A 27,147-nucleotide genomic window follows, 5' to 3' on the forward strand; every position below is an offset into this window, starting at 1 on the left:
TCTCCCTGACAGCCAGGAGCAGCACAAAGCTTTGCTGCCTGCACACCCTTTGGGTTTTCTAAAGTTTGGGCAGGGACGAGCGAGGATGCCCTGCAGACAGTTGCCCAGCTCTGGCAAAGCTGAGCAACCTCCTGGGGCTGTGCTGGGTGACTGGAATGGATGGCTGTCCCCATCCTCAAGGCAACCGAAAACAGCCCTGGGACCACCAGAGCAGAAAACACCCTGATGTGCAAACTGACATTTCCAGTTTCACCGATTAATAAAGAGCCCAAGTATCTCTGAGCACTAGGCAAATAAGCAGCTTATCTCTCTAGATACTGGTGAGAGAAGCAGGGATCAGCTTCCCTGCTTTACATATGGGGAAACAGAGGCACAGCAGAGTTAGCAGGTGATATTTCTAGAAAAAATACTAGTATCCCTGCTTGGTGCAGGTCACATGCTGGGAGAAGGGAAGAGGGAGGCAAAAGAACACTCTGGATCTTCTGCGCTAGGCACACTCTGAAAACCAGTCAGAAAAACATCCCACAGTTGGACTAGATGATCATTGTAGGTCCCTACCAACTGAAATTATTCTATTCTATTCACTAAGTGTTGAAGCAATTAAAATAAATGTCCACTTGCAAAATAAAAATAAAACCAGCAAAAAGCCCAGCTATGAATCAAGGAACCACCCCCTGCTGTGTCCTGCTTCAGCCCACACCGCCTGCCTTGCTCCATCCTTATCAATGGATTTGACATTCATTTCCTTCTAATGGCAGAATTCTTGATCCATCAGCAACAAAACTGAATCAATCAGTTCCCAAAAGCCAAGCTGGTGAGAAGAAACCAGCCCTGGCCCTGGCATGTGGAATCAATCAATACCTTAAGCAGAAAAATATTGATAATGCTGCTGCTGCAGACATATTTATGTACTTTATTATACGTATCATGAGGAGCAATTTTCTCCCCCTGCCCAGCCCTGCCAGTGTTATTTTAATGTGTACAAAATCTTGTTTCTTTCTCAGGAAGGGAAAACACGGTCTGTTTTTACCGTCTTACAGTTTTGCTGTGGCTCCATCCCGAGGAGGGATCAAGTTTCCCGGACATCGTGGTCTCCGCTCGCCGAAGATTCCTTTGGTCAGTCCTTATAAGGAACCAAAGATTCATCTCAGCCTCTACCATGAGTCCGCCCCACTGCAGTCAGGGTGATGGATCGCGCTGGAAAGACAGTTAAAGAAAGAAAAAAGGGAAGGGAGGGAAGCTGGGAGCCGTCAGGCTGGGGATCGGCAAGTGAAAAAGGGAGGCAGGGGGATGGAGAGAGGCATTAAGAGAAATTAGAGGCATGGAAATCAAACTTAATCGAAACCAGATTGGGAGACTTTGATAGTAATGGAAATCAGGTTCTTTTGTGAGCTTGGGGAATGCTGGATCCCTCCTACCCTGGAGCCATGCTTTTGGTGTGCTTTGAGTCTTCCCCCAGGTAGGTGCCCAGCAGTGATTTCAGGTCACATCTGCACCTTGAGGGTATCTGGGGGCCAAAACCCAAGTGAAATCTCTGCTTGGGAGCCCCTAGACAGCACCAGGGTGGCCCCCATCCACATAGCACCTGGCCATGTGCCCCACATGTCCCTGAGCTCTGCAGTCCACCCAGCTGCCATGCACATCACCAGCATCCACATGCATCCACACGGCTGACACCAGCGGGCTGTGGCCATCCCAGTACACACAAAGGGCCAAGGCTGCAGTTTGACCCTGGCCCAGCCAGCACTGGAACAGTGTCATCTCCCACCCTGAGCCAGGAGGGCAATGTCTGAGCTACGTGGCTTGGATGCCATGGTCCAGCCAAGTTCCATCCCCACAGAAATAACCGAGTCCCGTCCCCATGGGAATAACTCCCTGCAGAGCATAGATGCTGATTTTTCAGAGCACTCCCCATTTTTTGTGGGCTGCCTCTGAAGCGCAGCACAGATAGGATGAACAGGCACCAGGCTCGAGTAAGGTAAAAGGGGAAGGTATCAGCAGCCATCCCTCCCTGGCTGGCTAAATCAAGAAAGCAGTTTTCCCCTGAATGGTAAAATCCTGCTGTGGGCATATGAGTCCTGAACCACTCAGTGTTTACTACATTTCAGCTGGGGAGGACAGTCAGCAAATTTTAAGTTGTTGTTCAAGATGGAGCTGATCTTCCCACCCCTCCATCATGGAGAATAAATGGGTGGGTTTGGAGCTGGCAGGGGTGCCGAGGAGAGGATGGGAGCAAAGAGCATGCCCTACACATCAGCTGTATGAGAGCCAACCTTGGCCTCCATCCCTAAAAGCTTTTTAAGTGCCTAAATCCCATTGATCACAAGGAGAACCAGAGGCCCAAGGACTGTGGCAGCCCTCCGCTTCCTGGTCTCTAGACCTGGGTTTGGTTCTTGCCAAGTGGCCCAAGGTGCAAATTTCTCAGCAAAGCTGGCCTAGAGAGCTCAAAGTGATTCTTTTCTCCTCTTTGCCCTTTTTCCATAGAAAAAAAAATATTCTGAAAGGTGCCTTTTTGCCACAAATTCCCCTCCACCCTGCAGAGACTGCCCATCAAGGAAAGCTCCTATGGCTCCCAGCAAAGTGAAGCCCCTTGCTGAAGTCAGCAGCAATAACCGCAGACCCTGATTTCCACCCCAAATTTCCTCCCATTGCTCCTCAAAAGGGATTTTCCCCAGGACAACAGGGGCAGTGCAGGTTCCCCTCACCTTACCATGGAGCAGCCAGACTCTGCTATGCACCAGGACCCATCCCTTGCTCTGCAAACAGTTCCAGCCCAGGTCGCAGGGGCCCTTTTGCTCCCCCCGGGCTTTTCCTTGCAGCCCTTTATTTTTGCTCTCAGCCATGGCCATGAACAGCCGGGATGATATTTTCCCAATGTGTATTATTTATTCATCGTTATTTATAACTTACCATTACTGTGTTACTGTCTTTGTCGGGAAAGTAATTACCTATGCTTTTTAGTAAAATCAATAAAAAGTTTGAAGGCAGGAGCTTGCACCAAGTGTTTAACTTCTGCTGTTTATAGGGGCTCTGATGAGCCCTCATGGGTGGTAGAAGAGAAGAAAGTGTTGTCAGGATTTGCTCAGACACCTCTGGCTTTTGGAATTGGTTGGGGGAAAACCTGGATAGTCCTGAAGAAAGATAACAAGGGGGAGAGACAGCATCTCCAAGGATGCTACATGCTCTGTCCTTGAGAGGAACATAATGCAATATTTCACCAAGCTGTAATTGAGCTTTTGCTAATTAAACCTTCCCTTTTTGGGGGAGGGAGGCACGCCAGGGCACAGCAGTCTCACTCCCAGGCAGCAATGCCATCAGGGTGCCAGCAGCCAGGGAGCCAGGAGCCCCACATTGCCCCTCCAGGGGCGACCTCCCCATGTGTGATGCCCTGCCCCCTGCCTGAAGAGAGGTCAGGGGCCAACAAAAAAAGCCAGAAACTGTTTTTCTTATTACAAATGGGCAGCTCACAGCCAAACCATTCTCCAACCTGCTCTCAGCAAAGCAAACCCAGCTCTGCCAGCGGCCAGCACCATCCCAGCCCCTGCAGCATCATCCTGCTGTGGCAAAGTGGGACTGTCAGCATTGCCGGGACCCAGTTTTGGGCCCCCTCAATGGCCATGAGCCACCCTGGGAGAGCGACTGGCCACACTCTGGCACACAGAGCCAGCGACAGGTGCATGTAGCTTTTGGTTTTCCTTAGGGGGTGCAATATGGCAAAATGCCATCTTCCACCAGCAGCCTACAGGATGTTTCCCCAGCAAATAAACCCCGGGAGCCTTTGGTTTAAATTCTGAGAGGTGACAGCAGACTTCTAAGAGGCTCTTTGTCATCTCATGGAGCCAGTAAAAGACTGCAACATTTTTGGGACAGGAAAAAAAAAGTGGGAGGGGATTTAATGAAAAACGTCAGCAAGTCCCTTCACCAAAGGGTGTTAGGACGGGAGCAAAAGTTTTCACTTACCTTTGCTGACCGCTGGCCCAGCCTTGTGCAGATGCAGCCCAGCTGAGCAGCCAGCTCTGTTCCCCAGGCTCAGCTTTACATCACCCATACTGGGTTTAATCCTGGGGGGACTCCCAGAGTGGCATCAGGCTGTTGTGCATCACCCGTGCTCAGGGTGGTGGCAGGGAGGGAGGCTCGGTGGCCACTTGCCCCAAGCCCTGTGTCCCCAGCAAGTGCATCCTGCAGGGTGGAAGGATTTATCAAAGGGGCCAAGGAAAGCAGCTGGGTTTGCCACTTGCTGTGGTGGCACAGCAAAGGCAAATTAATTGCAGGAATTGCAGGAGACCGGGGCTGCTCCCCTCACTGTGCCCAGCCCCGCCATATGTCTGCAGGCAACTTTGCCCCATTTCCATTCAATGGCGCATTAAAAAGAGAGTGGGATACTGGGATACTGGGCTTATTGCTTCCCTCCATGCCCATCTGATCCTGATCTGCGGGTGGGTACACTGCACCCCACGACCTTGGATGCATCCTGCCCTGGTCCCACCTGGCCCCAGCATGGCTTTCTGGCTGGCAAACCCATCACCATGTGGCTCGCACATGTGTTCTTTCGTCTCTGTGCTGGAGCACAAACGGCAGCTTTGGCTTCAATTTAATCTTGCTGAAAGGCGAGGCTGCAAACAAGGGACTTTCCTTAAGGCCCTTCCCAGCTGCCCAGTGGAGCAGTGCAAGCAACCAGCCCTGTGCTCCTCGGGAGGTCAATAAATTGCTTTTCAAGAGGAAATCCAGCTGAGCTATGCTTAGCCCCGGGTGCATCGGTGCCTGGAGGGGTAGATGTGATCCAAGGGAGAGGAACCCATAGGGCTGTTGAGAGCTGGGGGACCTGAATGGCTGCAGCAGTGAGAAAGGCTGGAACTGAGCGTCACCACAGGGAATCCCAACAGCACCTCTGGAGTCCAGAGAGGTGAGGAAATGCTTAGCATTGGCAGGACACAAGGCCAAACCCACTGTGCAGTGGACAAAGTTGGAGAGTGAGGGTGTCTTTCCTCTGTCCCAGCCACAGAAACCACTTTGCGGGCCAGCAACAGCATGTCTGGGCCATTTCCAGTTATCCTCCCTTACAAATGCCACCAGAAAGCCCACTTCATTTTTCCAGTGAGCTCCACAAAGAGCCTTTCTGGTGCTGACACACCAAGGCGGGCGCCTTGCTGGGATGAGGGACAGGCCATGACATTTCCAGCTTCCATCACCATGGGCTTTGGGCTGGGCAGGATGCCAGGCAGAGCCATCCTGCGAGAAGCTGGTATGTCAGGGAAGAGGAAAGTGGCGAGCAGGGAGCTTTTTAGGAACTGAAATACAACAATATGGGTGGGATGTTTTTTACTGCTAACGGCTGATTTACAAAGAGAAGCAGGCAGCTTCAGACACTGCAGCATCACCTGTGTGCTCCCTGCTGGGGGCTTCTCCATGTCACCTGGCTGGACAGACCTTGGGGTCTGGGTCCCAGGATGTCACCAATCCAGGCACCCATGGGATGCTGTCCCTTGTCGCATGCAGGCAAAGGAGGTCTGGTGACCCTATCGCAGCCACAGCTACTGACCTGCCCAAAGCTCTTACTGGGGCTGCAATAGCGCTAACAAACCCGTCACGGGGAGGGTGAGTGGTGGAGGGCTGGAGCGAGGTGTGCAGGGACAGACAGATGGATGAATGTGGGCATTCGAGGGGATGGAGAGAGAGAGAGATGGATGGCCAGATGGACAGCAGAGGAGGGCGCACGGAGATGGATGGATGGGTGCGAATAATTGAGGAGCTGGCTTAGACAGAGATCAAGCGTACCCCAGAAGCACTTCGTGAGACGGTGGCAGGGGGTGGGGGGGTCCGGCCTTTGTGTGCCGGCGGAGCGGGGTGCCGGCTGGGTCGCTCGCCGTGATGCTCTGGGGGCGGAGAGGAGGAGGAGGAGAAGGAGGAGGAGGAGGGACTTGCAGCTCTTTTCTGGCTGCCGCCGAGGCGGCGGGCGGCAGAGGGAGGACAGCCCGGGCGCGCACCGGCTCTCGGGGGGGGTGACCGGCCCCGCCGCCCCCGCGCACCATGGCCGGGCTCCTGCCGCTGCTGCTGCTCCTGGCGGTGAGTGCGGGCCCGGCCCGGCGAGCGGGGGGACAGCATCCCGGGGGCAGCGCAGAGGGTCCCCGGAGGCACCAGGCGGGGGTGGGATGGAGGGTCCCGGGATGGAGAGTCCCGGAGGCACCAGGCGGGGGTATTTGAAGAGTGCCGGGGGTACCGGGCTGCAGACACGGATGGTCCCACGTGCACCGGGATGGAAAGCCCTGAGGGTGTGGGGCGGGAGGTCCCGGGGGTACAAGGCAGGCAGTCCCGGGGCTCCCCGCCGTGCAGCAGGGCTGGAATGGGGGGAGCCTCGGGGGGGATGGGGGGACCGGGGGTGCCAGGCGGGGCACTTCGGGGTGTGGAGGGAGGGGGCCCAGGTGATGGGGGATCCACAGGGATGCAGCCCCTCAGATCCCACTGCATCGAGCTCTGTCATCCCTTCTACCCAGGAAAAAAGGATGACAGAGCCCTCAGTCAGTAGGGGGGGGGAGAAGACGCCCTCCCCCCCTCAGTGCCTTTATCTCCTGCCATCCCACAGCCCCAGGACCACCCCATGACTTTCCCGCTCCAAGCTTGCTGCCCAGAGCAAAGGCCAAGACCTTCTTCCCCGTGGTGTGAGCCCCTGGGATGGGCACAGCCTCCTGTGCCAGAGACAAAACTTCATGGCACTGGGGGGCCAGGAGAGGGAAACACCCGGAGCAGGGCAGCTGGGTGGGCATGCAGGGATGGACCCACCTACCTGGGGCAGAAACAGGGCTGTTCTTGGCAGAGGATTTGATGGGGGTCCCAGAGGTTGCATTAGGCAGCCAGACACCCTTCAGCCAGGATATTAAAGCTGGTGCTTTAGCGGTTTTGTGCAGAGATTGAGGAGAGCGGTGTTTGCAGCATTGTGCCAGAGAGCCTCATTCCCCTGTACAACCATGGTACTGGGCTGGCCAAGCTCCCCAGAGACACTCGCAGCAGCAGTGGGCAGCAGGAAAAGCAAAAACTGTCCCAGCCATATGGATTCAAATGATTTCACCCCAGGGAATTACCTGCCTTGGGCAGACCCCAACTGCTGCAGCAAGACTGGGCTTTGGCATCCCCCAACTCTCTGCAGCCGCCTCCCTGGGTCAGGGCTGAGCCCAGCCATCGCCAGCTGGGGCACCTGCTGCTGTGGGGCTGGATCTGCCCCCCAGAATTGAACCTGCTGAGTTGGGGGGCTGGCACTGTGCACAGACGGAGCCCGGCTGGTCTGCCAAGCCTTCACCCAGGCATGTCCAGATATTCACCCACAGCTGTGGCCACAGGCCTGGGGCCACCCTGAACCCCAGGCACCCCAGAGTCATTGCTCTTCACCTGTGCTGCTTGGCTGGTAGGTCTGTGTGGGAAGAGGCAGAGCCCTCCCAGCCCTGCTGTGCCAAGCTTCGGCTGGACCTGCAGACCTCAGACGTGGCTTTCTCTGCTGCCCAGAGTTTGGGGATTGCTCGGAGCCAGGGGTTTGGCCTCTCCTAGGCAAGGTGCTTTGCCAAGAAAAGCAGAGCCCATCTGTCAGGCTCACAGGCAGTTCAGATCCAGGCTTGCTATTGGGCCCAACCCCAGCTGTAGCATCCCCTTCCCTCCCCACTCTGGTGCAAAGCAATTTTCTGTGCCAGGGCTCTGGAGCTGATGGTGCCATGTCAAACTCCCATTTCGCCTATCTTCCTCGGAGGCCATCTCCTCAACCGGTGGTGCCTGCTTGGGCATGAAAACCCACTGACACGACTCCAAAAGCAATTAAAAGCTTACAGAGGTGTTGCTTGCACCCTCCATCTGTGGCCCGCCCCGCCTTCATCCAGCTGTCAAAATGCTTTATGGTGTTAATACCTGTGGCTTTGTCAACAGGAGTTGTGTTAATAACATGCACATTTCAGCAGGCTAACACAGACCATGTGCCACTTTTGTAAGTGTGTTAATCTTTATGGTGGTTTCAGTGCTCAAGAAGGAGAACTGAAAGGGAAACCTGGAGGGGTGCAGCACCTGGGACTGGAAGATGCATTTTCTTCAGCATTTAGGAGTGCAGGGGGTGATGGGGAGGGGACATGTGGCCAGAGGGGGTCCCTGGGTTTAGCTGCCAGGGTCCAGGTATTGCGTGGAGGGGGCAGTGTGGCCAGGTCCCATCCCCGCAGGCTCAGTGAGCCACTTGCAGCTGCCTGCGGCATGGGAGAGCCGGCCCCAGCTGCGCTGCCCCAGCCTTTCCAGCACTATTTATAGCCAGGCACGTTTGGCCACTTCCCCGTTCCCACTCATGGCTGCTGCTGCCACAACCATGGGGAGATGGGAGGGTTGCAGGGGACTGAGCCGCAGGGTGAGCTCCAGCCAGGTTTGCTGCAAAGCCCCCTGAGCCAGATCTGTCCTCCAGAAGAGGCATGCAGCCAGCCTACTGCAAAGTGAGCCCCTTCCTCATCCCCAAATCCATTGCCCAGCTGTTATTTGGGAGTGCTGGGACGCCCCCCAACACACCAAGCCCTCCTGTCTGCCCGGCTGGGGCCCAGCACTGGAGCGGGCTGCCAGCCTGGGCTGGCAAAGCAGCGCCAAGGAGGAGAGCACATGCTTTCAAGTGCAGGGTAATTGGAGCACTTTGTCATTCAGATGCCTATAATTGGCGCTCCATTGTCTCAGCCAGGCCGGATGCTGCCGGATGATGCACAGCGAGTTCATAACGCCGCATTGTGCAAGGAGGCAGCCAACTGGCTGACGAGGCATCCAGATGCACAGGGAGGGGGAGCTCCCTCAAGCGTTAGCTGAGTTTCTCCCCCCACCAAATCTGGCTTAGCTGGATGGCAGGGGGATGGTCCGACCCTGGAATACACCTGCCTGCGAGAAAGAGAGCAAGAGGAGCCCTTGCAGAGCTCGGATCACCATGAGCATCTCAGCAGCCCTGCACTCAGGCGGAGATGCCTCCTGCACTGCATGGCCCCAGCAAGGAGTTTTGGGAAGCAGCTGTCCTGCAAATGCACCCCATTCCCCAGGCTGTAAAGTGCATGTGCAGGGTGGCTCTGACCCCACTGCTTATGGCATGTTTATTGCTTCCATATGTGATGACAGGTTTTATAAGTAGGTACGCTTACTTCCATTAGACAGTAATGTTGTTGAAGCTCTTGGTGCTGCCTTCAAAGTCTTCATTTCCATTGTGGGGTCTGATTTCTGATCCCCGCATGCAGCAAGAGCACTGTGCAGAGCTGCCACCCCAGCTCTCCAAACCCTCTACTGCCACAGGCAGGTCTCCCTGCTGCCAGGCTGCATGCAGTGCCCTACCTTCCCCCAGGCTGGAAAGGGCTAAACCCTTCAGGATGGCAAAATATCCTTAAAGGAGATGGCTCAGGTGAGAGACAAGAGCAAACAATGCTGTAAGCCCCACAGAAACCCCCACCCCCCACAATACTCACCAGCCTGGACTGTGGAGATGTGAGCTTTTCTGACCTTCCTCCAGCTGTAGACCTTGGCAGGGGCTTTCCTGATGAGCTGCTTTTGCATAGGAACATAATTTCTCCCAAGACCTATATTTAATGAGCCCCCTTTAGCCCCAACATGTGATGCTCACCCCAGAGCAGGACCCTACCTGGATTTGACACACTTGTCCACCTGCCCCTGCAGGGAGGGTCCCACAGCAACGGTCATCTCCTGGCTCTCTTTTCTCTCCCAGGGATCTGCCTGGGGCTCCAAGGACAAGTGCTTCACGAAGATGTACACAACAAGTGGGGAGTGCTGCAAAGCCTGCAACCTGGGAGAGGGAGTGGTGCAGCCCTGCGGGGTCAACCAGACCATCTGTGAGCCCTGCCTAGACAGTGAGTACCTGCTCCCCTCCGCAGAGGGCCACAGAGGGGTTGCTGGTGTGGGGCCGGGGGTTCAGGGACCATGAGCATTAACATATACTTGGGTCTCCCGAAGTGCATCCTCTTTCCCTCCTGGAAGTGTTGCCTGGGCACAATTTGTGCTGTTTGCTTCCATCTTTCTGTGCACAGCCCAACACTCCAACACACAGCCCTTGCACACATCAGCTCTGCCTTGTACTCAGCCTTCCTAGGCCACCCACCTCTGCACCGACACCAGGGTTATTTCCAATATTTCCCCAAAGCACCCACCCTGCAAATCCCAGCCACGGATTCAACAGCTTACCCTGCTTTGGGATCTGTTAGTACCAGGCACCTTTGCAGATCCCCCTTTCAGCACTGTTCCCCTCCCGATGGGTCCTGAGCTACCGGCTCATGGCCAGACATTTGCCTACAAAAAAAGTTCCCCTCCTCACACTGACTATATGTTGGTCTTGGATCCAGCCACACAGATGTCTCCCAATGATCCACCTGTTTGTTTTTTTTTTTTAAACCTTGTAAAGACTGCAACATAAAAGCAAGTTTGGGACAGGAGAAGCAAATCACATAATCACATAGGTAGCCAAGAGAGGAACAGTTTTCTTTTGGCCAGCTTCAGGCACGTTACCTATGTCAGCTTCATAAATGTCGGCCAGAGATGTGTGCTGGAGACCTGCTTAAATGCTTACAGATGAAGTGGTCCAACTATTACTGTTTGAACAATGCCATGATCGGCATAAGCAATCTGCCCTTCAAATTACTGCTGCAAAGCCTTTGAAGGCCAATGGACAAGTATTTGTAGGAAAAGCTGTGCCAGCCAAGCCCAGATTGCTCTGGAGATGTGATTTGAGAGGGGGAAGGGACAGAGCATGGCTGTGGGAGAGCAAATAGGAGGCAAAGTCCAGTGGGAGAGAAACAGTATAAGCAGAGCAGTGCTAGTACGGAGCAGGAGATGGAGCAGTGTCAGGGCAGTGCTAAAAATACCTCTGCTCTCCTGCAGAATCGATGAATCGCGCTTACCCTCCCTGTGTCTGGCTGCAGGGGCTGAATCCCACCAGCTGCAACCTCAGGGCTGCTGTGCAGGATAACCCTGCACAGCACAGCAGGCTCGCTCCCTCCCGGGCTGCGACAGGCTCAACTCTGTCTCTCTGCCAGGTGTCAGGGCATCCACTGTGCCATCCATCCCCACCAGCCCTTCCTGCAGGGAACCTGGCCAGGGTGTCAGGCTCCAGCTCCCGTGGTGTGCAGGGCTGTAAATACAGAGGGCTGCTTTGCATTCCTGGGGAATGCTCAGATGAGACCATGTCCCATTAGCCGCATTTCCAGGCTGGCAGATGGCTGTCTCCCCGATTTCTTTCTGGGAACTGAACAGATAAAGGGAACTACCACCCTCCCTGGAGGACCCAGAGGTTACGGTGAAACCAGGACTGTGACCTGGGCGTAGCGCTGCAAGCCCATGTGTCAGCTGGGGCACAGGCACCACTGCTCTGGTTCGTATCCCAGCTTCTCCTGCCCAGCCCCACGTTGTGACAGGCCAGGCATTTGCATTTTTGCAGGGGGATTAACATCAGGCAGCAGCTCTATTGGGTCAGGGAGCTGATCTGGAAAGTATCAGAACAAAAGGGTCTGGCCCCTTCCTCCATTACTGCAGAAATAAGAGCAGCTAGCAGCAAACACTGCAGCTGTGAGAACTCCCAGCATCTCACCCAGGCTGAGAGCAAAGCCCCAGGGCAGAACCTTGTGCCCTACTTAGCTTTGCTGCTCCTGGACCAGTAAGGCTGAATGCTCCTGGCCTCCAAGCAGCCGTGTCCCCTTCTCCATGATTTCCCCCACAGCCCTTCATCTGCATGCCCGCAGCTCATAGCTCTGCCACCCCTTGTTTGGGAATATCTAGAACATGGGATGCCCCTCACTTACCCAGCTACACAACAGCATGGTGTGCCACCCACAGCAAGATCAGGCCTCTATCACCCTGATAAGCAGCACCAAGAAGAAAAACCAGCCTACTCACCACCTTAAAAAAAAAAAAGCAAAACAAAAAGCCAAACACAAAAACAACACCCCAAAACCAACAAACTCCAGACAAAACCAGTGAGCCACAACCAAAAGAAAGCCCCCTGCAAACCCTCCTGCTTTATACCCCAGCCCTGCCCCCAGCTGCCTTTCATTCATTCATTAATAGCAGCATGGACTAATCCTTAGCAGCTTGTCAGCTGGGAGCTGCTGGGTGGGGTGACCATGGAGTGACTCATGGGTGCAGGTGCTGCAAGGGGGTAAACACTCTCCCAGCTCTCCTCTGAGCCTAGAGCAGGATTTTGGGGTGGGGAGAGGAGACTTACAAACCCCGTTGTCAGCCCTTGCTGGGATGGGGAGAGGGTCCTTTTGGACCTGGGCTCATGCTGGATCCTGCTGCTGTGGATATTGGGCAGGTACAGGCAGCCCTGGACCCTGCCTGTTAAGTGTGAGGCAGCAGGGAGGAATGCCCACCTCCACCCCAGGCTGCCTCTGAGCTATTGCCTTTGATGCCTTCCTGATTCACTCGCCAAATTGTTTTGCAGAAATTTGCTACAACCAAAGCACAACCCCTGGCAAAGCCCACAGGGGCTGGAGGAAACAGACCCTGCATTAGCCCAAATGGCCACTTGCTTTTTTTTTATTACAATTTTCCTTCTCCCTCACCTTGCTAGCTACCCCTGATTGCTGCCTCATGATTTATTTATCCCTCTGGCCAGCCTGCGTTGCTGTGGGCAGGAGGGAGGGGGACCCTCTTTAAATCTCGGCTGTAATTGCCCAGCTCAGATACCTTGCTGCCATTGAAAATGTGCCCACTCAGCCGTATGCCTTTCCTGGCCACTTCCCCACTCTAAGTGTGCCTATCAATAATTCAGAATAATGCAAAGGATGAGCCCAGGTTAATGGGAGCCACGCATGTCAGCAGCTGACCCAGTGCTGTGCTGGCTGTGCCTGCTTGGCTGGGCAGGGGGGCAGGGGCTGCTTGCCCATGCCAGGGCAGAGTCAAGGAGGTAGCTGGAGGCCAATGGCAGCAGAGTGGGTTCATCTCCAGGTCCTGCACTTCCAAGGAGAGCATGTGGCCGGCTGTGAGAGAGGAGCAGGACGCACAGGCACAGGGCAAGGGGGAGATGGTGTGAAGTGGAAATGTTGCTGCTGTTGCTGCTCAGGGTTTACTGCAGCTGAGCCACGGTGGGAAAGCAGCTACTGAGGCTGGGGTGCCACCTCCATCCCTCTAACCCTGCCCATCACCAGGGTCTCAGAGCTCTTCACTCCCCTCTATCTTGAAAGCAGACAAAAAATTAAGCACCAGAACAGCTATGCCCTGAGCCTGTCTGTGGCTTAGTCTCCATTTGGCCACACAGGGAAGCTGGAAGTCACTAAAGGTGGGAATTACCATCTCCTATGACCATCCTCGGAAGACAGGCAGGTAATTGAAGATTATAGCACATGGCTGGATTGCCTTCCTGAGGAGCCAGGCTAGCAGAAGGATTGTGGTTGAGCTCCCTGGCACCTTCTCCATCAAGGCAGCTGGACTTCCCCCTGGCATTATGGGCAAGTGAAGATGGGGCATTGCGGCACTGCAGGCTGTGAGGGATCAATGTGAGGGAGGCATCCAATGGGACAGCAGCTGTGCCCTCCAGGATGGGAGATGACCCGTCTTCCCAGGCTAAAAATATCTTCAAACACCTTTGGGAGGGGGCAGCAGGAGGGAGAGGGCAGCGGGGGCAGCTTGCTGGTATGCAGGAGGAGGATTGATTTCCCCAGCAGAGTCAGTCCTGCAGGATGAAACTGGAGAGCAAGAAGCCCTGGGGTCAGACAAGAGTCAGCAATTAGTGTTGTAACCTCCTGTTTGCATCATGCCCTGAGTCAGGGGCACGAGGCCAAGGAGGGGGGCACAGGGTGGAGATGCCCCGAGGCCCCTCCTGCCCCAGGCAGGACGCAGAGGAGAAAGCTATTGGGATGCTGGGGAGCAGCAATGGCTGTAGGACGCCCACAGGGACCATCCAGAGGTCAAAAATGGCGATGGTGCCCCAGCCAGGGGCAGGGATGCTTACCTGGGGACACAGGCACCGAGTGCTGGGATGGGCACATTGAGGGCAGCATCCAGCCCTGCCCAGGCTGCAAGAGCTCAAAGGCTGGATCCCCGCTGAGCTGCAAATTGCTGCAGAAAAGTGTGTAGCTATTAATGGGAAGTAGAACCTGTGGGCTAGAGGACTCTCGGTGGTGTTGGGTGGTGGCAGAGGGGACACCTCTCCCCTTGGTTTGGAGGAGGAAGGGAAAATTAATGAAAGGGGCAATGGTCCCTTCCAGCAGCTGCTGCACAAGCCCATCTCCCGAGCCTGGCACCATTTGGTGATGGGGCAAAGCCTGTGCCAGGGAGCAAAGTAGCCATGGGGACAGGGATGCCATGCTGGACCCTGCTCACCTCACCCTCTGTCCCCTGCCAGGTGTCACCTACTCAGACACGGTGAGTGCCACGGAGCCGTGCAAGCCCTGCACACAGTGCGTGGGGCTGCAGAGCATGTCCGCACCCTGTGTGGAGTCGGACGACGCTGTGTGCCGCTGTGCTTACGGCTACTACCAGGATGAGCAGAGTGGGAGCTGCAAGGAGTGCCGGGTGTGCGAAGTGGGCTTTGGCCTCATGTTCCCGTGCCAGGACTCACAGGATACAGTCTGCGAGGAGTGTCCTGAGGGCACCTTCTCCAGTGAAGCCAACTTCGTGGACCCCTGCCTGCCCTGCACCACCTGTGAGGAGAATGAGGTGATGGTGAAGGAGTGCACGGCCACCTCGGATGCCGAATGCAGAGGTAATGCTGCCTTTCATGGGAAGAGCCATTGTGGAGGGGAGAGCGGGTTCACTGGGTTTCCTGTAGCACTCCCTGCCTCAGTTTCCCTTTGTACCACAGCAATGGGGAGGCAGGGGCATGTCTCTGGGCTTGGAGGAGAGGACCCGGGGGTCCATCTGAGACCCCCAGCCCTCAGGCATTGCAGCATCCTACCAAGGCAGCACTTACCCTGAGCCCTTGTCGCCCTTGCAAATGCTTGGCCCCCAGGATCTGCCTGGCCCTTCCCACAGGCTTCCTTGGCTGAAATCCCGGCAGGATGATGCTGTGGGTGCAGGCACTCTGCCAGATGGCTTTTGGTGTCCATGAACAGCAAGCAGAGCCAATAGGTTCACCAGTCTTGGATGCTGTGCTCGCCGCCACCCAAGCCTTCATCAAGCGGGAGCTTAGCAGCTGATGGGTTTCTGATGTAACTGCCAGAGAACAGCCAGCCCCACAGCCCAGGAGGGTTCAGTGCTCAGGGGCAGGGGGAGAGCACCATTCACTGACAGCAGCCCCTCGCTGTTCCAGCCTGCACCCCACTGCGGTGTGGACCCCCCCACAAGGAGTGGCAGGGCTGTTTCAGCTGGGTATGCCCTGCTTGCTCCTTGGCAGCAGCAGCGTGACTCCCTGCCCTGAGCCCAGCTGGGGAGAAAAGACCTTTGTCCTGGCCGCTACTGATTCACAGCACAGGGGCAGCCAGCACAGCTCCCTGAAAAGGGTCGAGTAAATGGAGCCATAAGTCAAGGAGCACAGGGCCAGCTTTGTTAGCTGGCCTTGGGGCCCTGGCGGAAGCGGCTGTGACGGCTACCGAAGCGCTGCTCCAAAAGGGCAGCGAGGTCCAGCTGGAGGCCATGGCTGGGAGGGCTGGCAGGGCAAGGTGCCAGCTCCCTGCCACAGCACTCGCTCCACCTCGCCAGGCTGGCGGGCGCGGCACAGCTGTGCAGAGCTTGGTGCCAGCGGGCACAGGACAAAGCCCTGGAGAGGGACACAGGGGGCTTTGGGAAGGAGCTGGTGCCCATGGGAGGGGATGGGGCAGCTGCAGAGCATTTCCCTGGGGCAAGAGAAGACATATCCGCTCGCTTCATGGGATACACCAGGGCATGGCAGGAACGGGGTCACTCCCAAATGGAGCCAGGCTGGTGGGGCACATGGCTGCAGGCAAGGGGCTGGGAAAAGGGCAAATCCAGGCTCTGGTGCTGCTGACAGCAGGTGAGCCCGGCTCCATGCAAACTGTGGAGGCAGCTGGGTTGCCTTACTCAGGTCCTGGGGCAGATGTGCAGTGGATGGGAGGCAGCTGGGGCTGCTTCCCTGAGCTTCAGTACCAGCGATGGGAGCCCAGGCCTCAGTCTACAGCTTGCACGTGGTGGGAAGGGCTGCAGGACTCGAGCAAACCCAGTGCTGGGAAGGAAGAACTTGCAAAGCCATGTCCATGCCAACCACAACCAGGTGCCATCAGCCATACAGGGCAGGGGACAGCTTCAACTTGTCCTGGGGACCAGGAAGGCTAGTGCTGTCTGGGGCCAGAGGATGAGGTAGTTTGCAAGTACAAGCCTGGGGACAAGGGGATGGGGCAGAGCTGGCACCTCTGCAAGCCCTGCAGCTTTTGGAAAAAGGTCCCTGCAGAGATTGCTGTCCCTTTATCAGTTCACCCACCACAGCCCATTAGAAGACATGGCTAGCTGTGTGACTAATTATTCCGATTTCTTTTCCCTTCCCTCTTGGCAGACCTCCACCCTCGCTGGACAACACACACACCATCCCTGGTGGGCTCTGAGAGCCCTGAGGCCATCACCAGGGACCACTTCAACACTGAAGTGATGCCCAGCACCCCGGCAGACACTGCCACCACCATCATAGGCAGCTCACAGCCTGTTGTGAGCCGCGGCACTGCTGACAACCTCATCCCTGTCTACTGCTCCATCCTGGCAGCTGTGGTGGTGGGCCTGGTGGCCTACATCGCTTTCAAAAGGTAGAGGACCAAGGCAGCACTGTGGGGTCATGGCAGAGGATTTAGGTAGTGGGAAACAGGCTGCGTCCCCCCACCTCGGAGGTCCCACAGCCAGAGCTGACACCAACAAGGGAAGGAGGGGACCAGGCTGGGTGGTAGGAGATGGATTTCCAAAAATGCATGAGAAATCAGGCAGCTGAGGGGTGAAAGAGGGAGATGGCAGCAGGGTGGGGGAGCCCTCATTGCAACTCCCGCCCTGCCTGGTCTCTGCTTGCTCTGGCACACTGTGAGCGCCCGTCGCGGCTCATCACACTCAGGGGCTCATCCCCTGCGTGTGCTGGGTTTGCACCTGGCCCCAGACAGGCCAGGGCCAGCTTGACGGCTCCCCAGGCACCCCAGGCTGGAGGCACCCTGAGGGACCCACAGGCACCCCAGGTCCCCTGCATGCTCCGGCAGCACAGACACATTTTTGCAGCAGATCCATGCAGGAGGGAGCCCTGCCCCAGTCCCTTGCAAAGCTCGGGAGCTTGGCACCTGCAAATGCTGATTTAAACTGATCCAGCCGCTGTGATGGAGAGGTTGAGCCAGAGGCTGTAGAAGAAATGCTGCTCCCTAGGAAAAGTCGTCCCAAGAAAGGGGGACAAATCAACAAACCTGCTCCCAGCCCAGGGGATGTCGCCAGCTGCTGTCATCTCCCTGCTCCTCTTCCTGCAGGTGGAACAACTGCAAACAGAACAAGCAAGGGGCCAACAACCGCCCGGTGAACCAGACACCTTCACCAGAGGGTGAGAAGCTGCACAGCGACAGCGGCATCTCGGTGGACAGCCAGAGCCTGCATGACCAGCAGCCACCCAGCCAGAGCACCCAGGGGCCAGGTAGGGCAAACCAGGTGCTGCAGGGTGGGCAAGGGCACCCCAGGGATGGACTTAACACCGCTTCATCCTTGCCAGCGCCCAAGGGAGATGGGAATCTCTACACCAACCTGCCACCCAGCAAGCAGGAGGAGGTGGAGAAGCTGTTGGGCAGCTCCACAGAGGAGACATGGAGGCGGCTGGCCGGGGAGCTGGGCTACAAGGAGGACCTCATAGACTCCTTCACCCGGGAGGAATCACCTGCCCAGGCTCTCCTGGCCGACTGGTCCTCCAAGGAGACAGCCACCCTTGATGCCCTGCTTGCTGCCCTGCGCAAGATCCAGCGTGGGGACATCGTCGAGAGCTTGTACAGCGAGTCCACCGCCACCTCTCCCGTCTGAAGGGTGGCCTGGGGCAGCCCCATGGGGTCCCCTTCCCCCTTCACCTCTCCCCTCCCTGGCACCGAGAGCCCTGAAGGGGAGGGTGGGAAGGAAGTGGGGGGTCCCCAGGCCCCCCCAATTTACCGTCCCGTATGCACTAAGCTCCTGTTTTCGGTATTGCCCGCTCCCTATGCCGCCTTCCCCTGGCAGCTCATAAGTGGGTTGGGTGCGGGGCTCAATGCCCAAAGCCTGTCTGCCACTGGAGCATCCTCTGAGCCCTGTGAGGCTGGACAGACAGACGCAGGAATGAGCACTGCACTCTCAGCCCTCTCCTCTTCCAGCCCCTTCTCCTTCCTCCTTGGGGGTCCAGTCCTCCTCTTCCTTCTGCTCTTCCTCCTTGGCCCACCCTGCCGCTATTTCCTTCTCCCTTCCAACACCCTGAAATCCAGCTGCTTTCCCCAAACCACAGGTCTGGGGTGGGAATGGAGAGAACTGGATCTGCTGTACCAGGATCTGGGGAGGGGTCTGGTCCTACAGATGGGCTGTGTCAAGGCGGGGTGTTCTGGCAGAAAGGACTTGGCTTCCAGCAGCCCAACTTACACTGTGAAATTTGGGGGGCACAGCCTCCATGCATGGTCCACGGGGCTGCCAGCATTTGGTCTCAGTGAGGAGCGGCTGGGACCACCCAAACATTGAGGACCAGACATATAGGTGCCACCAGTTCCCCAGAACTGGAGCTCTGTGGGGGAACACTGAAGGTCTAAAGGGCTGAAAAAGTGCCTGCCTGCAGCAGGGACATGACATGGGCGCTGCTCATCCTTCCCTTGGCACCAGTCCTGGTGTTCCTGCACTGCATCAACCCGGGGGCAAAGCCACCCTGCTGTGATTGCACTGTCCCTCCTCGCCTGGAGACCCAGTAGGGGCTGGCGGTCCCAACCTCCTTGTAAGGGCTAAGGGCTCCTTCTCCAGCACTGTGAAGGGTGGCTAAGAAATGCCCCTGCCTGATCTGCTGTGGGCCTTTTGCCTCCATGTGGCTGCACAGTGGGTGCTGCCCACCCTCAGTGCACCACCTGCCTCCCCACGGCATCCCTGGTTGGCCTCAGCACCTCCCTCCACTTGGGACCCCACCACAGCCCTGGGGAAGGGACATCACTCACCGCCTCCACAGCTGTAAGTGCGTTTTCTTGGCATATCAGCACCCTGCCCAGCACCCAGCTTGCTCAGAGGTGATTCTGGAGAGCAGCAGCCGGGCAGGCGAGCACCCTGTTCCCCCTGTGAGCTGCTGCTGAGCAGCCAGCACAGTCCTGGGGGACGTCCCCAATACGGCTTTGGTGCCTCGCTTGCCTGGAGCATCATGAGCTTTTTGCAGAGGAGGGACTGCAAGGTGAGCTGGTGCACGCACCTGATGCTGGGTATGTCTGTACCTATGGACTCCCCTTTGCCTTGGATTCAGCCAGGAACGCTTTCCTGAAGGCAGAAGGTGACGTTCTTTCCCTCCTTAAGGAGATAAGCAAGACTTGTAAATAACACTGTGTCGTTTTACTAACTGCTTGATGTTTCTACATGTGACATGGGGTGACGGCGCCTGCTCCAGCCCCTCTACTCTTCCTCACAGCCTTTCTGCCTGCAAGGCAAGCTTTTGTCTTGCAGCCGAAGCCTTCGGTCCCACCTTGTTTCTGGCCTTAAAGACTCAATGGGGAGGCAGGGAAACATGCACACCCCAAAAATCACTGCAGCATGTCCATGAAAACATGGGAACTTGGGAACATGGAAAGATTTGGTGTTCCTGGTGGAGCTGCCAGGTGTTGGGAAGGAGTGCTTTCTGAGGGATTGGAGCCTGCGTCAATAGGATTCCAGTGCCCAGATCCAGTGCCCAGATCCTTCAAAAGCTGTCAGGAATTTTGCGCCCTGTGCTTTGGATGATAAAGCAGCACAGGCTGAATCTGAATCTCCAGTATATGGTATTTGACACCTCCTGCAGCAAAAAAGCAAAGATCCCTTTGGAGGAACACCACCTGCAACATTTTGGCCGCTGGCTGCCCATGCCAAACCCGTTGGTTAGAAACACTTGGCCCTGACAGGGCTGTGAGTCCCTCGTCCAAGGCCTGAACCTCTCCCATCACTAAAATCTAATGAAACTGCCCTAGATTTGCAACCCTGCTTGCAGTGGGCAACTCTGGCTTGCAACCCCCCAGCAGGGTTGCTGGCTTCTGCCAGACGAAGCCATCCAAAGGGGTGCTTTTGGATTAATTTAAACATTGGTTATTGTCAGGTTGTTTCCATCAGTCCCTTTTTTTGCTGAAGCAACTAAAATATAAACTGAGGGCGACTGGAATAAAGTGCCCAGGTCAAAAGCCAAACAAACTGCTCGAATCAGTCTGACAAGTCAACCTGGCCATACCTTGCCAGCTGGAAATTGCTTTTCTTCAGGACAATATTGCCATGGTCTCAGGTTTCAATTGCCATAGTAAAGGGATTTCCTCAGGGCTGAGGAAATGGAGACAAACTCAGCATCCAAAGAGAAGCTGGGGGACGCCTTACATCCCTGATTGCAGAAAATAAATAAAAATATTTTAAAAAAAAACAACAAAGAGGGAAAACCAAGCCAAAGTTAGTGCTCATCAGTATGTTTTGTGTTCTTTTCTAATGTTTCTGTTGTACAAAGAACTTGTGTTTCTCCACTCACCCCTCTGTAATACCAGTGCCGATTTATTAGGAAGTATTACGGTGAAGAAATAGCCGTCATAGGAGTTTGGGGGGGTTGTGGGTGGGGTGTGAGCAGCATGAGGTGGGAGGGTGATGCACGGGGTGGGGGTGGGGGTGGGGGGGGTGGCAGGCCACTGTGCTGGCGGGGTGAGTAGCTGTCCTTGTGTACTCATCGGATGCCAATAAAGAGCATCACTAGGTTGGCGTGCTGCCTGGTTTTTTTCCCCCTCCACCAAGAACTGAGGTTTGTGAGTCTGTGATAAGAAGGATGGCCTCAAAGCCTTCGAGGGTGGGGTGGGGTTTTTTCTTCTTTCTTCCCCATGGTCCTATTATAATCTTGTAAACAGCAGGAATGTAAAGCCTGATCTTACCTGGTGGAGGAAACTCAACTCGGAACTCAGCCAGGAATGTGGAATCAGGAGCTTGACACCACTTACCCAGTTTTGTACAGCAGCTTACTGCCCTGCCGGGCAGCATCCTAAACATCCGGCAGCACTGCCCACCACACTCCTGGGAGGGCAAAACCAGTGTGCTCCAGGAGAGACCTTCGATGTTGGGGAAAAAACACCCTGAAAAAGAACATAGCTTCCTCCTTTTGCCCCTCTGAGTTACTTCAGCTGCTGTAAAAGAGCATCAAAAGTCTCAGTCCACTTATTTTGAAGCATTTGCTGATTTGGGCACAAGGCTCCTATTTCTGCACCTCAGTGCTGTTAGCAATGCTGCCCTCAGCACCCCAAAGCACAGGATCAGCCTCCTGAGAACCTACACAAAACCCGCAGACCCAGGGAGATTTATTTAGACAGAGGTAAGTTTTTGCAATGAATCCAGGAAGGTCTTGGAGGGCTCAGCTCCAGGTAGGCAAAGGGATACAGGGTGCATTTCAGATGCTGAATACTCACATGGCAGTCAGGCATCCAAATTAGGGGGGAAAACCCCAGGCAGGGAGACAGGTAAATCTTCCCCCAAACAAGAAGTTGGTACTTGCCCCAAAGAGCTTCCGATGGCTCCTAGGATGGTGTGTGTCCCCAATGAACTTGGGACACATGGGCGAGGGCAACTGGGACCTTGCAGGGTTGGTGTTGGAATTGCTTTGCACAGGATTGTGTGTGGGTTTGCGCATAAAAGTATTTACACGTCGCAGTTTATACGAGCTTGAAATAGGATGCTCATATGTAGCTAGTTTTATTTTTGGCTGGCCTGGGTCGCGCTCTAGCAGGAAACATAATGAGGACCAGAACTGCGCGCACATAAAGAGCATTCCCTTTTTTCATGCTCCCACACCACACAGCACTGCAAATAAACAAAGGAAAATAATTGCAATCAATCCATTAGGTTTAATCTGCTTCCTCTTAATCCCCATCCTCCCCTGGGAAAGAGGCTGGAACGGAGAAGAGGAGCAGAGCTGGGCTGTGAATGAGAGCTGAAGGGTTTCTGCCTGCAATGCCTGGGAAGGGAGCCTGGAGCCGGCAGGCAGGACCTGGGGGTGGCAATGAGCATCCTCACTGCCACCCCCCTCACCCTCCCTGCATCCCTAGCTGAAGCCATGCTGGGGGTGGGGGGGCGCAGAGAGGGGGAGGGAAGGGAGGAAAGGAGCTTTGTGAGGTGGTCTTCATGTGTGGGATCAGCTGCATTAGATGGTCCTTGGGGAGAGCAACCTGATTTACGGTTAGTGGGGGGGGAAACACAAACCAACCGAAAAACAGTAAGATCTGGAAAGGAGCCTGATGTTTGCATCAGCTGGTGAGCAGAGCTGGGGAAAAGGCCCTGGAAAACTTCCTTCCCCTTCTTTATGGGTGCCTGGGGAAGGAGACAGCAGACCCTGCTTAATCTCACATCTGCTGTAAGGAGCTCTGGAGGGGCTCCCCAGGCTGGGGGCTGCCTTTGACGGGCAGAAGGAGGAGGAGGACAGCCACCAGCACAGGAACACAGGGACAGATCCATGTGGGATCCACACACCCAGTCTGGCCACCCCCAGCAAAAAAACACCACTTTGCTAAACCACTCACCATCCCCAGCACCAGGTCTCAGCTAACCTCACCAGTCAGCCAGAAAAAGGAAAAAAAACCCAAACCCCACACATTAAAATCCCACAACACATTGAGATGCTTTTGATTCAACTCCTGGCCCCTGCAGGGAGCTGGGACCTTCCCCTTGCAGAGGGACAAGGATGGGAAAAGAAAGCTGAGCTTCCAGAGTAGCAGCAGGGCTTTGCACCTGAAACAACAGCTTACGGCACCCAGCTGCCACTGACAAACGCTAATCTCACCTCTATTTCTTCCCCGTCCATCTGTCTGCCTCCAGAAGCAAGCCAAACAAGTGTTCATGCAGATTCCTCCAGCAATTTAACATGGATTTGGGGGTACAACCAGCCACATGGAGCGGGGATTTGGAGAGACTTCGTTCTCTGACCCCAGAGACAACCTTGACCTGCAAAAAGCTCTGCGGTACCTGCCCCAAGCAGGGCATGCGGGTCAGTGCCGGCATCAGCAGCCGCATCTCCCCGCTTTGCAGCCCCAGGCAAAATCTGTCTCCCATATACTGGCAAAAGCCACATTCCCAAATAATGGGAAGCAGGTCGGCAGCAAAGCTGGGAGCATGGGGGCGATGGCTGTGTGCCAGCGCTGGCCCCACAGCTGCCTTGTGCTGTGCAAGCACAGGGAGCTCAAGGGCTGCTAGGAGGCCAGCAGGACCAAGGTGGGACTAAAGCCCCCAGGAGAGGCAGCCTCCCTCCTTCAGCCTGCTCTTAGTTCCTCACCTAAGGCTTTTTCAGCCCCACAGCCCAGACCAGGAGAGGCAGGGCTGAGTCAGCATCACAAGGTGCTGGTTTAACCCATCACCGCATCTCCGTTGACTAGGCTTGGGGGAACACTGTGGTCCGAATGTCGAGTAACTGTGGGTGCTGTTGCAGCATCTACAAACTCCAGCAGAAACGGGGCTGTGCCTGAGGCAGGATAAACCTGGCCCAAAAGACAAGGGGACAAGCTAGTGGGTGAAAAAAGCAACATGCCCTGACAAGGCAGGGCAGAGGCGGGAAGGTCCCTGCATCTCAGGGTGTCTCCCTCACCCTACATGGGGTAGGGGACACAGGGGAGTGGGATGTGGGTGTCCTGGCACAGGTAATCATGGGACAAGGATGTCTGAGCAGTGACAGAGCCAAGACCATCCCCTGCATCCCCCTCACTGGAAACCACCCCTAATTCAATGCATCTGAGAGATATTGCATGTCACTCACTCACCTGAGAAGGAGGGACAGCACTGCCACCACCAGCAGGGACAGGCAGCAAAGGAAAAGGAGAGGGGAGGGAAAGTCCTGCCGTTCTTGTTCTTGCTCTTCTTCATCCCCGAGTTTCCTCCAGGTAATTCTGTTTTGCTGCAGCTGGGTGCAAACCAAGGGAGGTGGTGATGGGGCTCTACTTTAATGGATGTGGTCTTTCTGAAGGGAGCAGGGAGAGGTTAAACAGCCCCAGATGGGTGTGAATTGCAGGGGGGAGTCAGCAAGGAGACAATGTGAGAGGGGATACAGTGGTTGGGGTAAGGCAGTGGTTTGCTCCAAGCACGTGCAATTCCTGTTGCTGCTGTTGAATCATCTGAGCAGGACCCCGTGTGGAGGGTCTGGCACAGCAGATGTGAGATGTTGCCCAAAATATGCTGAGAAAACCCATCTCCAGCCCAGCAACACAAGAGCAAGGATACAGTGGAACTGCTCAGGGAACCCCAAAGTAATGCCTCAGCCAGGCGAGCTGCGGGGTAAATGGGGGAAAACACTCCGGTTTCCCTCAGAGCTTCACTGAGATGCAAATTGCTGCTGGCTGGTAACTCTGCTGACATTGGAGGCTCCTGTGCAAAGGCTGGCTTCATCTGAAGCTGAAAAGAAGCCGCCTGGGTATTGAGCAGTGCTTTTGTTCTGGTAAAAAGACAGCAAGCTGCCATCTCAGAGCATGGGGAAGGGAGCAGTGAAGCCACAGAAGTGGTTTCTGATGGAGGCATCACAGCAGCTCCCCTGAAAGTCCACCCTGCTTCTGCAAAAGACTTCAAGCCCTGCACAGCATCCTAGTGCTGAGCAATTTTGGAGGAAACTTGCCAACAGCTCATTTTCCTGGTCTTTTAATTATTTCCTTCATCTGAGTATAAAAGGGGAAGGAAGGCGGGGAATGAATTACAGAGACCGGGAGAAAGTGGTCAGGTTGGTTTCTTTCCAAAAGTGACTGAAGACAAAATCACCAAGAGCAGCAAAAAGCCTCCAAGAGGTCTGGAAGAACTGACTTTCTCCTGTTTCCAAGGGAGGATGGGACAGATGAAGGAGATTTTAATTCCCAGGCAAACTGGAGATGTGCTTCAGCCAAGACATTGCTGCTTCACAGGAGGCTTCCAGTGTCCCTTGCTCCCAGGGTGAGCGTGCAAGCAGTCTCCTGGGAGACCTGCACCAGGCTGAGAACCAGACTGTAAGGTTGGTAAAGAGGTTTCAATTCCCTCAAAAGGTGAAAAACCCCACGTAATTCATTCCAGTTCATCAGCTCCCTTTGGCCGTTAGTTGGTGACTCATTTCCCCCATCTGAAATACAGAGAATATAAATCCTCCTTAGACATAAGCTCCCAGGTTAGTTTATTACTCACTTTAAAATAAATATTTTATTCTTTTTTTTTTTTTATCTCCAGCTGCTGGGTGTTGGGAACATCTCTTTGTTTTAGAAACAAAACAGAAAAAATCAGAATAAAATTTTCATTAGATGCAAAAAGAGACTCTTCCAAACTGAGCAGAGGGCAGGCTCCAGTCCTGGATGACGGTTGCTGGAGTTTTGCAATGTAAAGCTCCGGCAACTGTCAGCCAGGACCGGAGGCTGTGCTCTGCTTTGCAAAACTGCCAGATTAAATACTCACATATACAGATTTCTGGTTTTCCAACCATGGAGGCCGGGCTGGGTGCCAGGTGAGCCGTGGGAAGGCAGCAAACAGTGGACAATTCTGGTGCACCAGCACTGACCCTTGTGCATGGTCTCCCTTCCCATTTCTGGACACATCTGTGTCCCCCGCTCCATGGACAGATGCTGGGGAAGAACCTGGTTTTGCATCCTGTCCTCAAAACCCAAGCCGAATCTTGGTACAGCCCTATCTTTCCAGCTCTCTGCATCATTTCACATCACTGTGCTGCCACGGAGGGGTCACCACCATGGCAGTCTCATGACAAAATCCAATTCTCACTAGTATCAGTCTTGAAGAGTGAAAAAAAAATCCCCCAAAAACTGATGTGAGGCCAGCAAGGATTTTGCTTAGCTCCTGAGCAGGGAGAAAAGTTTCCCTCCCTGCAGGTCCAGCCTGTCTTTAAGCTCAAATCCATCCCACACAATTTCTCCCCCGTTTCCCTTGCACCGCTCCATAGCTGGAAGGGTTTTGTTCCATCTCTAATTGCTTCAGACCTGCTTTTCAGCCTGGAATAATCAGGGCTTTCTGGAGAGATGTTTCAGCTCAACCTTGGAAAATACTCAAGGCTACACACACACACACCAGCCAAGGTCAAAAAACCAGGGGCATAAACCAGTTGCAGATCTGTGGGCAAATAACCACCACCAGCCCGAGCCGAAGCCCAAGCTGGACTTTTCCAAAATGTCCCGAGGGAAGCAGCATCATGCTCATGCAGCTGGACCACACTGGACACATGCATCCTTGCTGCCCCTGGCCCATTCCAGTGACCCAAAGCCAGAGAAGCACCAAAATGGCATTTTTGAGCTAAAACCTGGTGCAACCTAAAGTACTGACACACTTGGGCTGGGTGCTAGATGCAGTGGGACATGTGGGGGGCAGCCTGGGATGGGGGAGTTCAAACAGGATTAGTGGAATGAGATTGTGGGGAGGTTAGTGAGGAGAGGAACAAAGTCACCAGGCCCTGGAAGGGGAATGAAAAGCGAGGAGAGTTCCATGGCTGCCATGGTCCCCTACCATGCCTGGGAGCATGCCTGGAGAGCAGGGGTGAGTGCTGCCACCCTCCAGCCCTGCTCTCCTGAGGAAGCCCAGGTTAAGGGCACCCAGGGGGATGTGTGCTGGGCCAGCAGCACAGTCCTGCTTTCCAGGGCTTGGTGAGAAATATATTTGGCCCCCACAGATGCTGCCCAGGGGGGTCGACCACAGCCACACACCTCTGCCCCCCTCCCCCACTCCCAGGCAGGGCTGCCTGCACAGACCCAGGAAAGAGCTACCAATCACCCCCTTTCCTTCCAAAGAGCCTCAATTTTACGCTTGAAGTGAAAGGATTGAAACATTTATGATTGAGCCCAGGCTAAAAGTTCCTGGGAATTGCCCATTGCAACCATATGGATTTGTTCCCTGGCTTAAAAAACACAAACACAAAACCCCAAAGACCCCGACCCCAGCTTCCCACCCCCTTCCTTCCTCCCCTCGGCTCAGAAAAACCCACTGGCTCTCCAGCCATGGCCGCTGGTTTCAATTATCTCTGTGATTAACTTTCTTCATTTTACAGATGGTTCCTGCCTGGCACCCCATTTCCACCCCACTGCAGTGCGGGGGGCAGCGTGGCTGGGGGAGCAGAGCCACAGGACA

The 27,147-nt window shown here is 55.1% G+C and overlaps 1 protein-coding gene across 2 annotated transcripts; it reads left to right on the plus strand.

The window, feature by feature from the left end:
• Positions 1 to 5,913: 5,913 nt before the first annotated feature.
• On the plus strand, positions 5,914 to 20,476 carry NGFR (nerve growth factor receptor). Of its 2 annotated transcripts, XM_055697681.1 has the most exons (7): positions 5,914 to 6,063; positions 9,707 to 9,848; positions 14,333 to 14,352; positions 14,542 to 14,692; positions 16,436 to 16,679; positions 17,373 to 17,533; positions 17,609 to 20,476. In XM_055697681.1, the coding sequence occupies exons 1-7, from the start codon at positions 6,028 to 6,030 to the stop codon at positions 17,908 to 17,910; spliced, it is 1,056 nt and encodes a 351-aa protein (XP_055553656.1). In that variant the 5' UTR covers positions 5,914 to 6,027; the 3' UTR covers positions 17,911 to 20,476. The 2 variants fall into 2 exon arrangements, with proteins under 2 accessions (XP_055553656.1, XP_055553655.1); XM_055697680.1 differs by having other exon boundaries at positions 14,333 to 14,692.
• The last annotated feature ends 6,671 nt before the right edge of the window (positions 20,477 to 27,147 follow it).

This window comes from Falco cherrug, chromosome 20 (genome assembly GCF_023634085.1).
Source record: "Falco cherrug isolate bFalChe1 chromosome 20, bFalChe1.pri, whole genome shotgun sequence".
Classification (NCBI taxonomy): Eukaryota; Metazoa; Chordata; class Aves; order Falconiformes; family Falconidae; genus Falco; species Falco cherrug.

Coding starts and splice junctions, on each gene's coding strand:
- NGFR (XM_055697680.1), top strand. CDS start 6,028: ATGGCCGGGCTCCTGCCGCTGCTGCTGCTCCTGGCG. Junction 6,064..9,706: donor CGCTGCTGCTGCTCCTGGCG/GTGAGTGCGGGC, acceptor TTTCTCTCCCAG/GGATCTGCCTGGGGCTCCAA. Junction 9,849..14,332: donor CTGTGAGCCCTGCCTAGACA/GTGAGTACCTGC, acceptor GTCCCCTGCCAG/GTGTCACCTACTCAGACACG.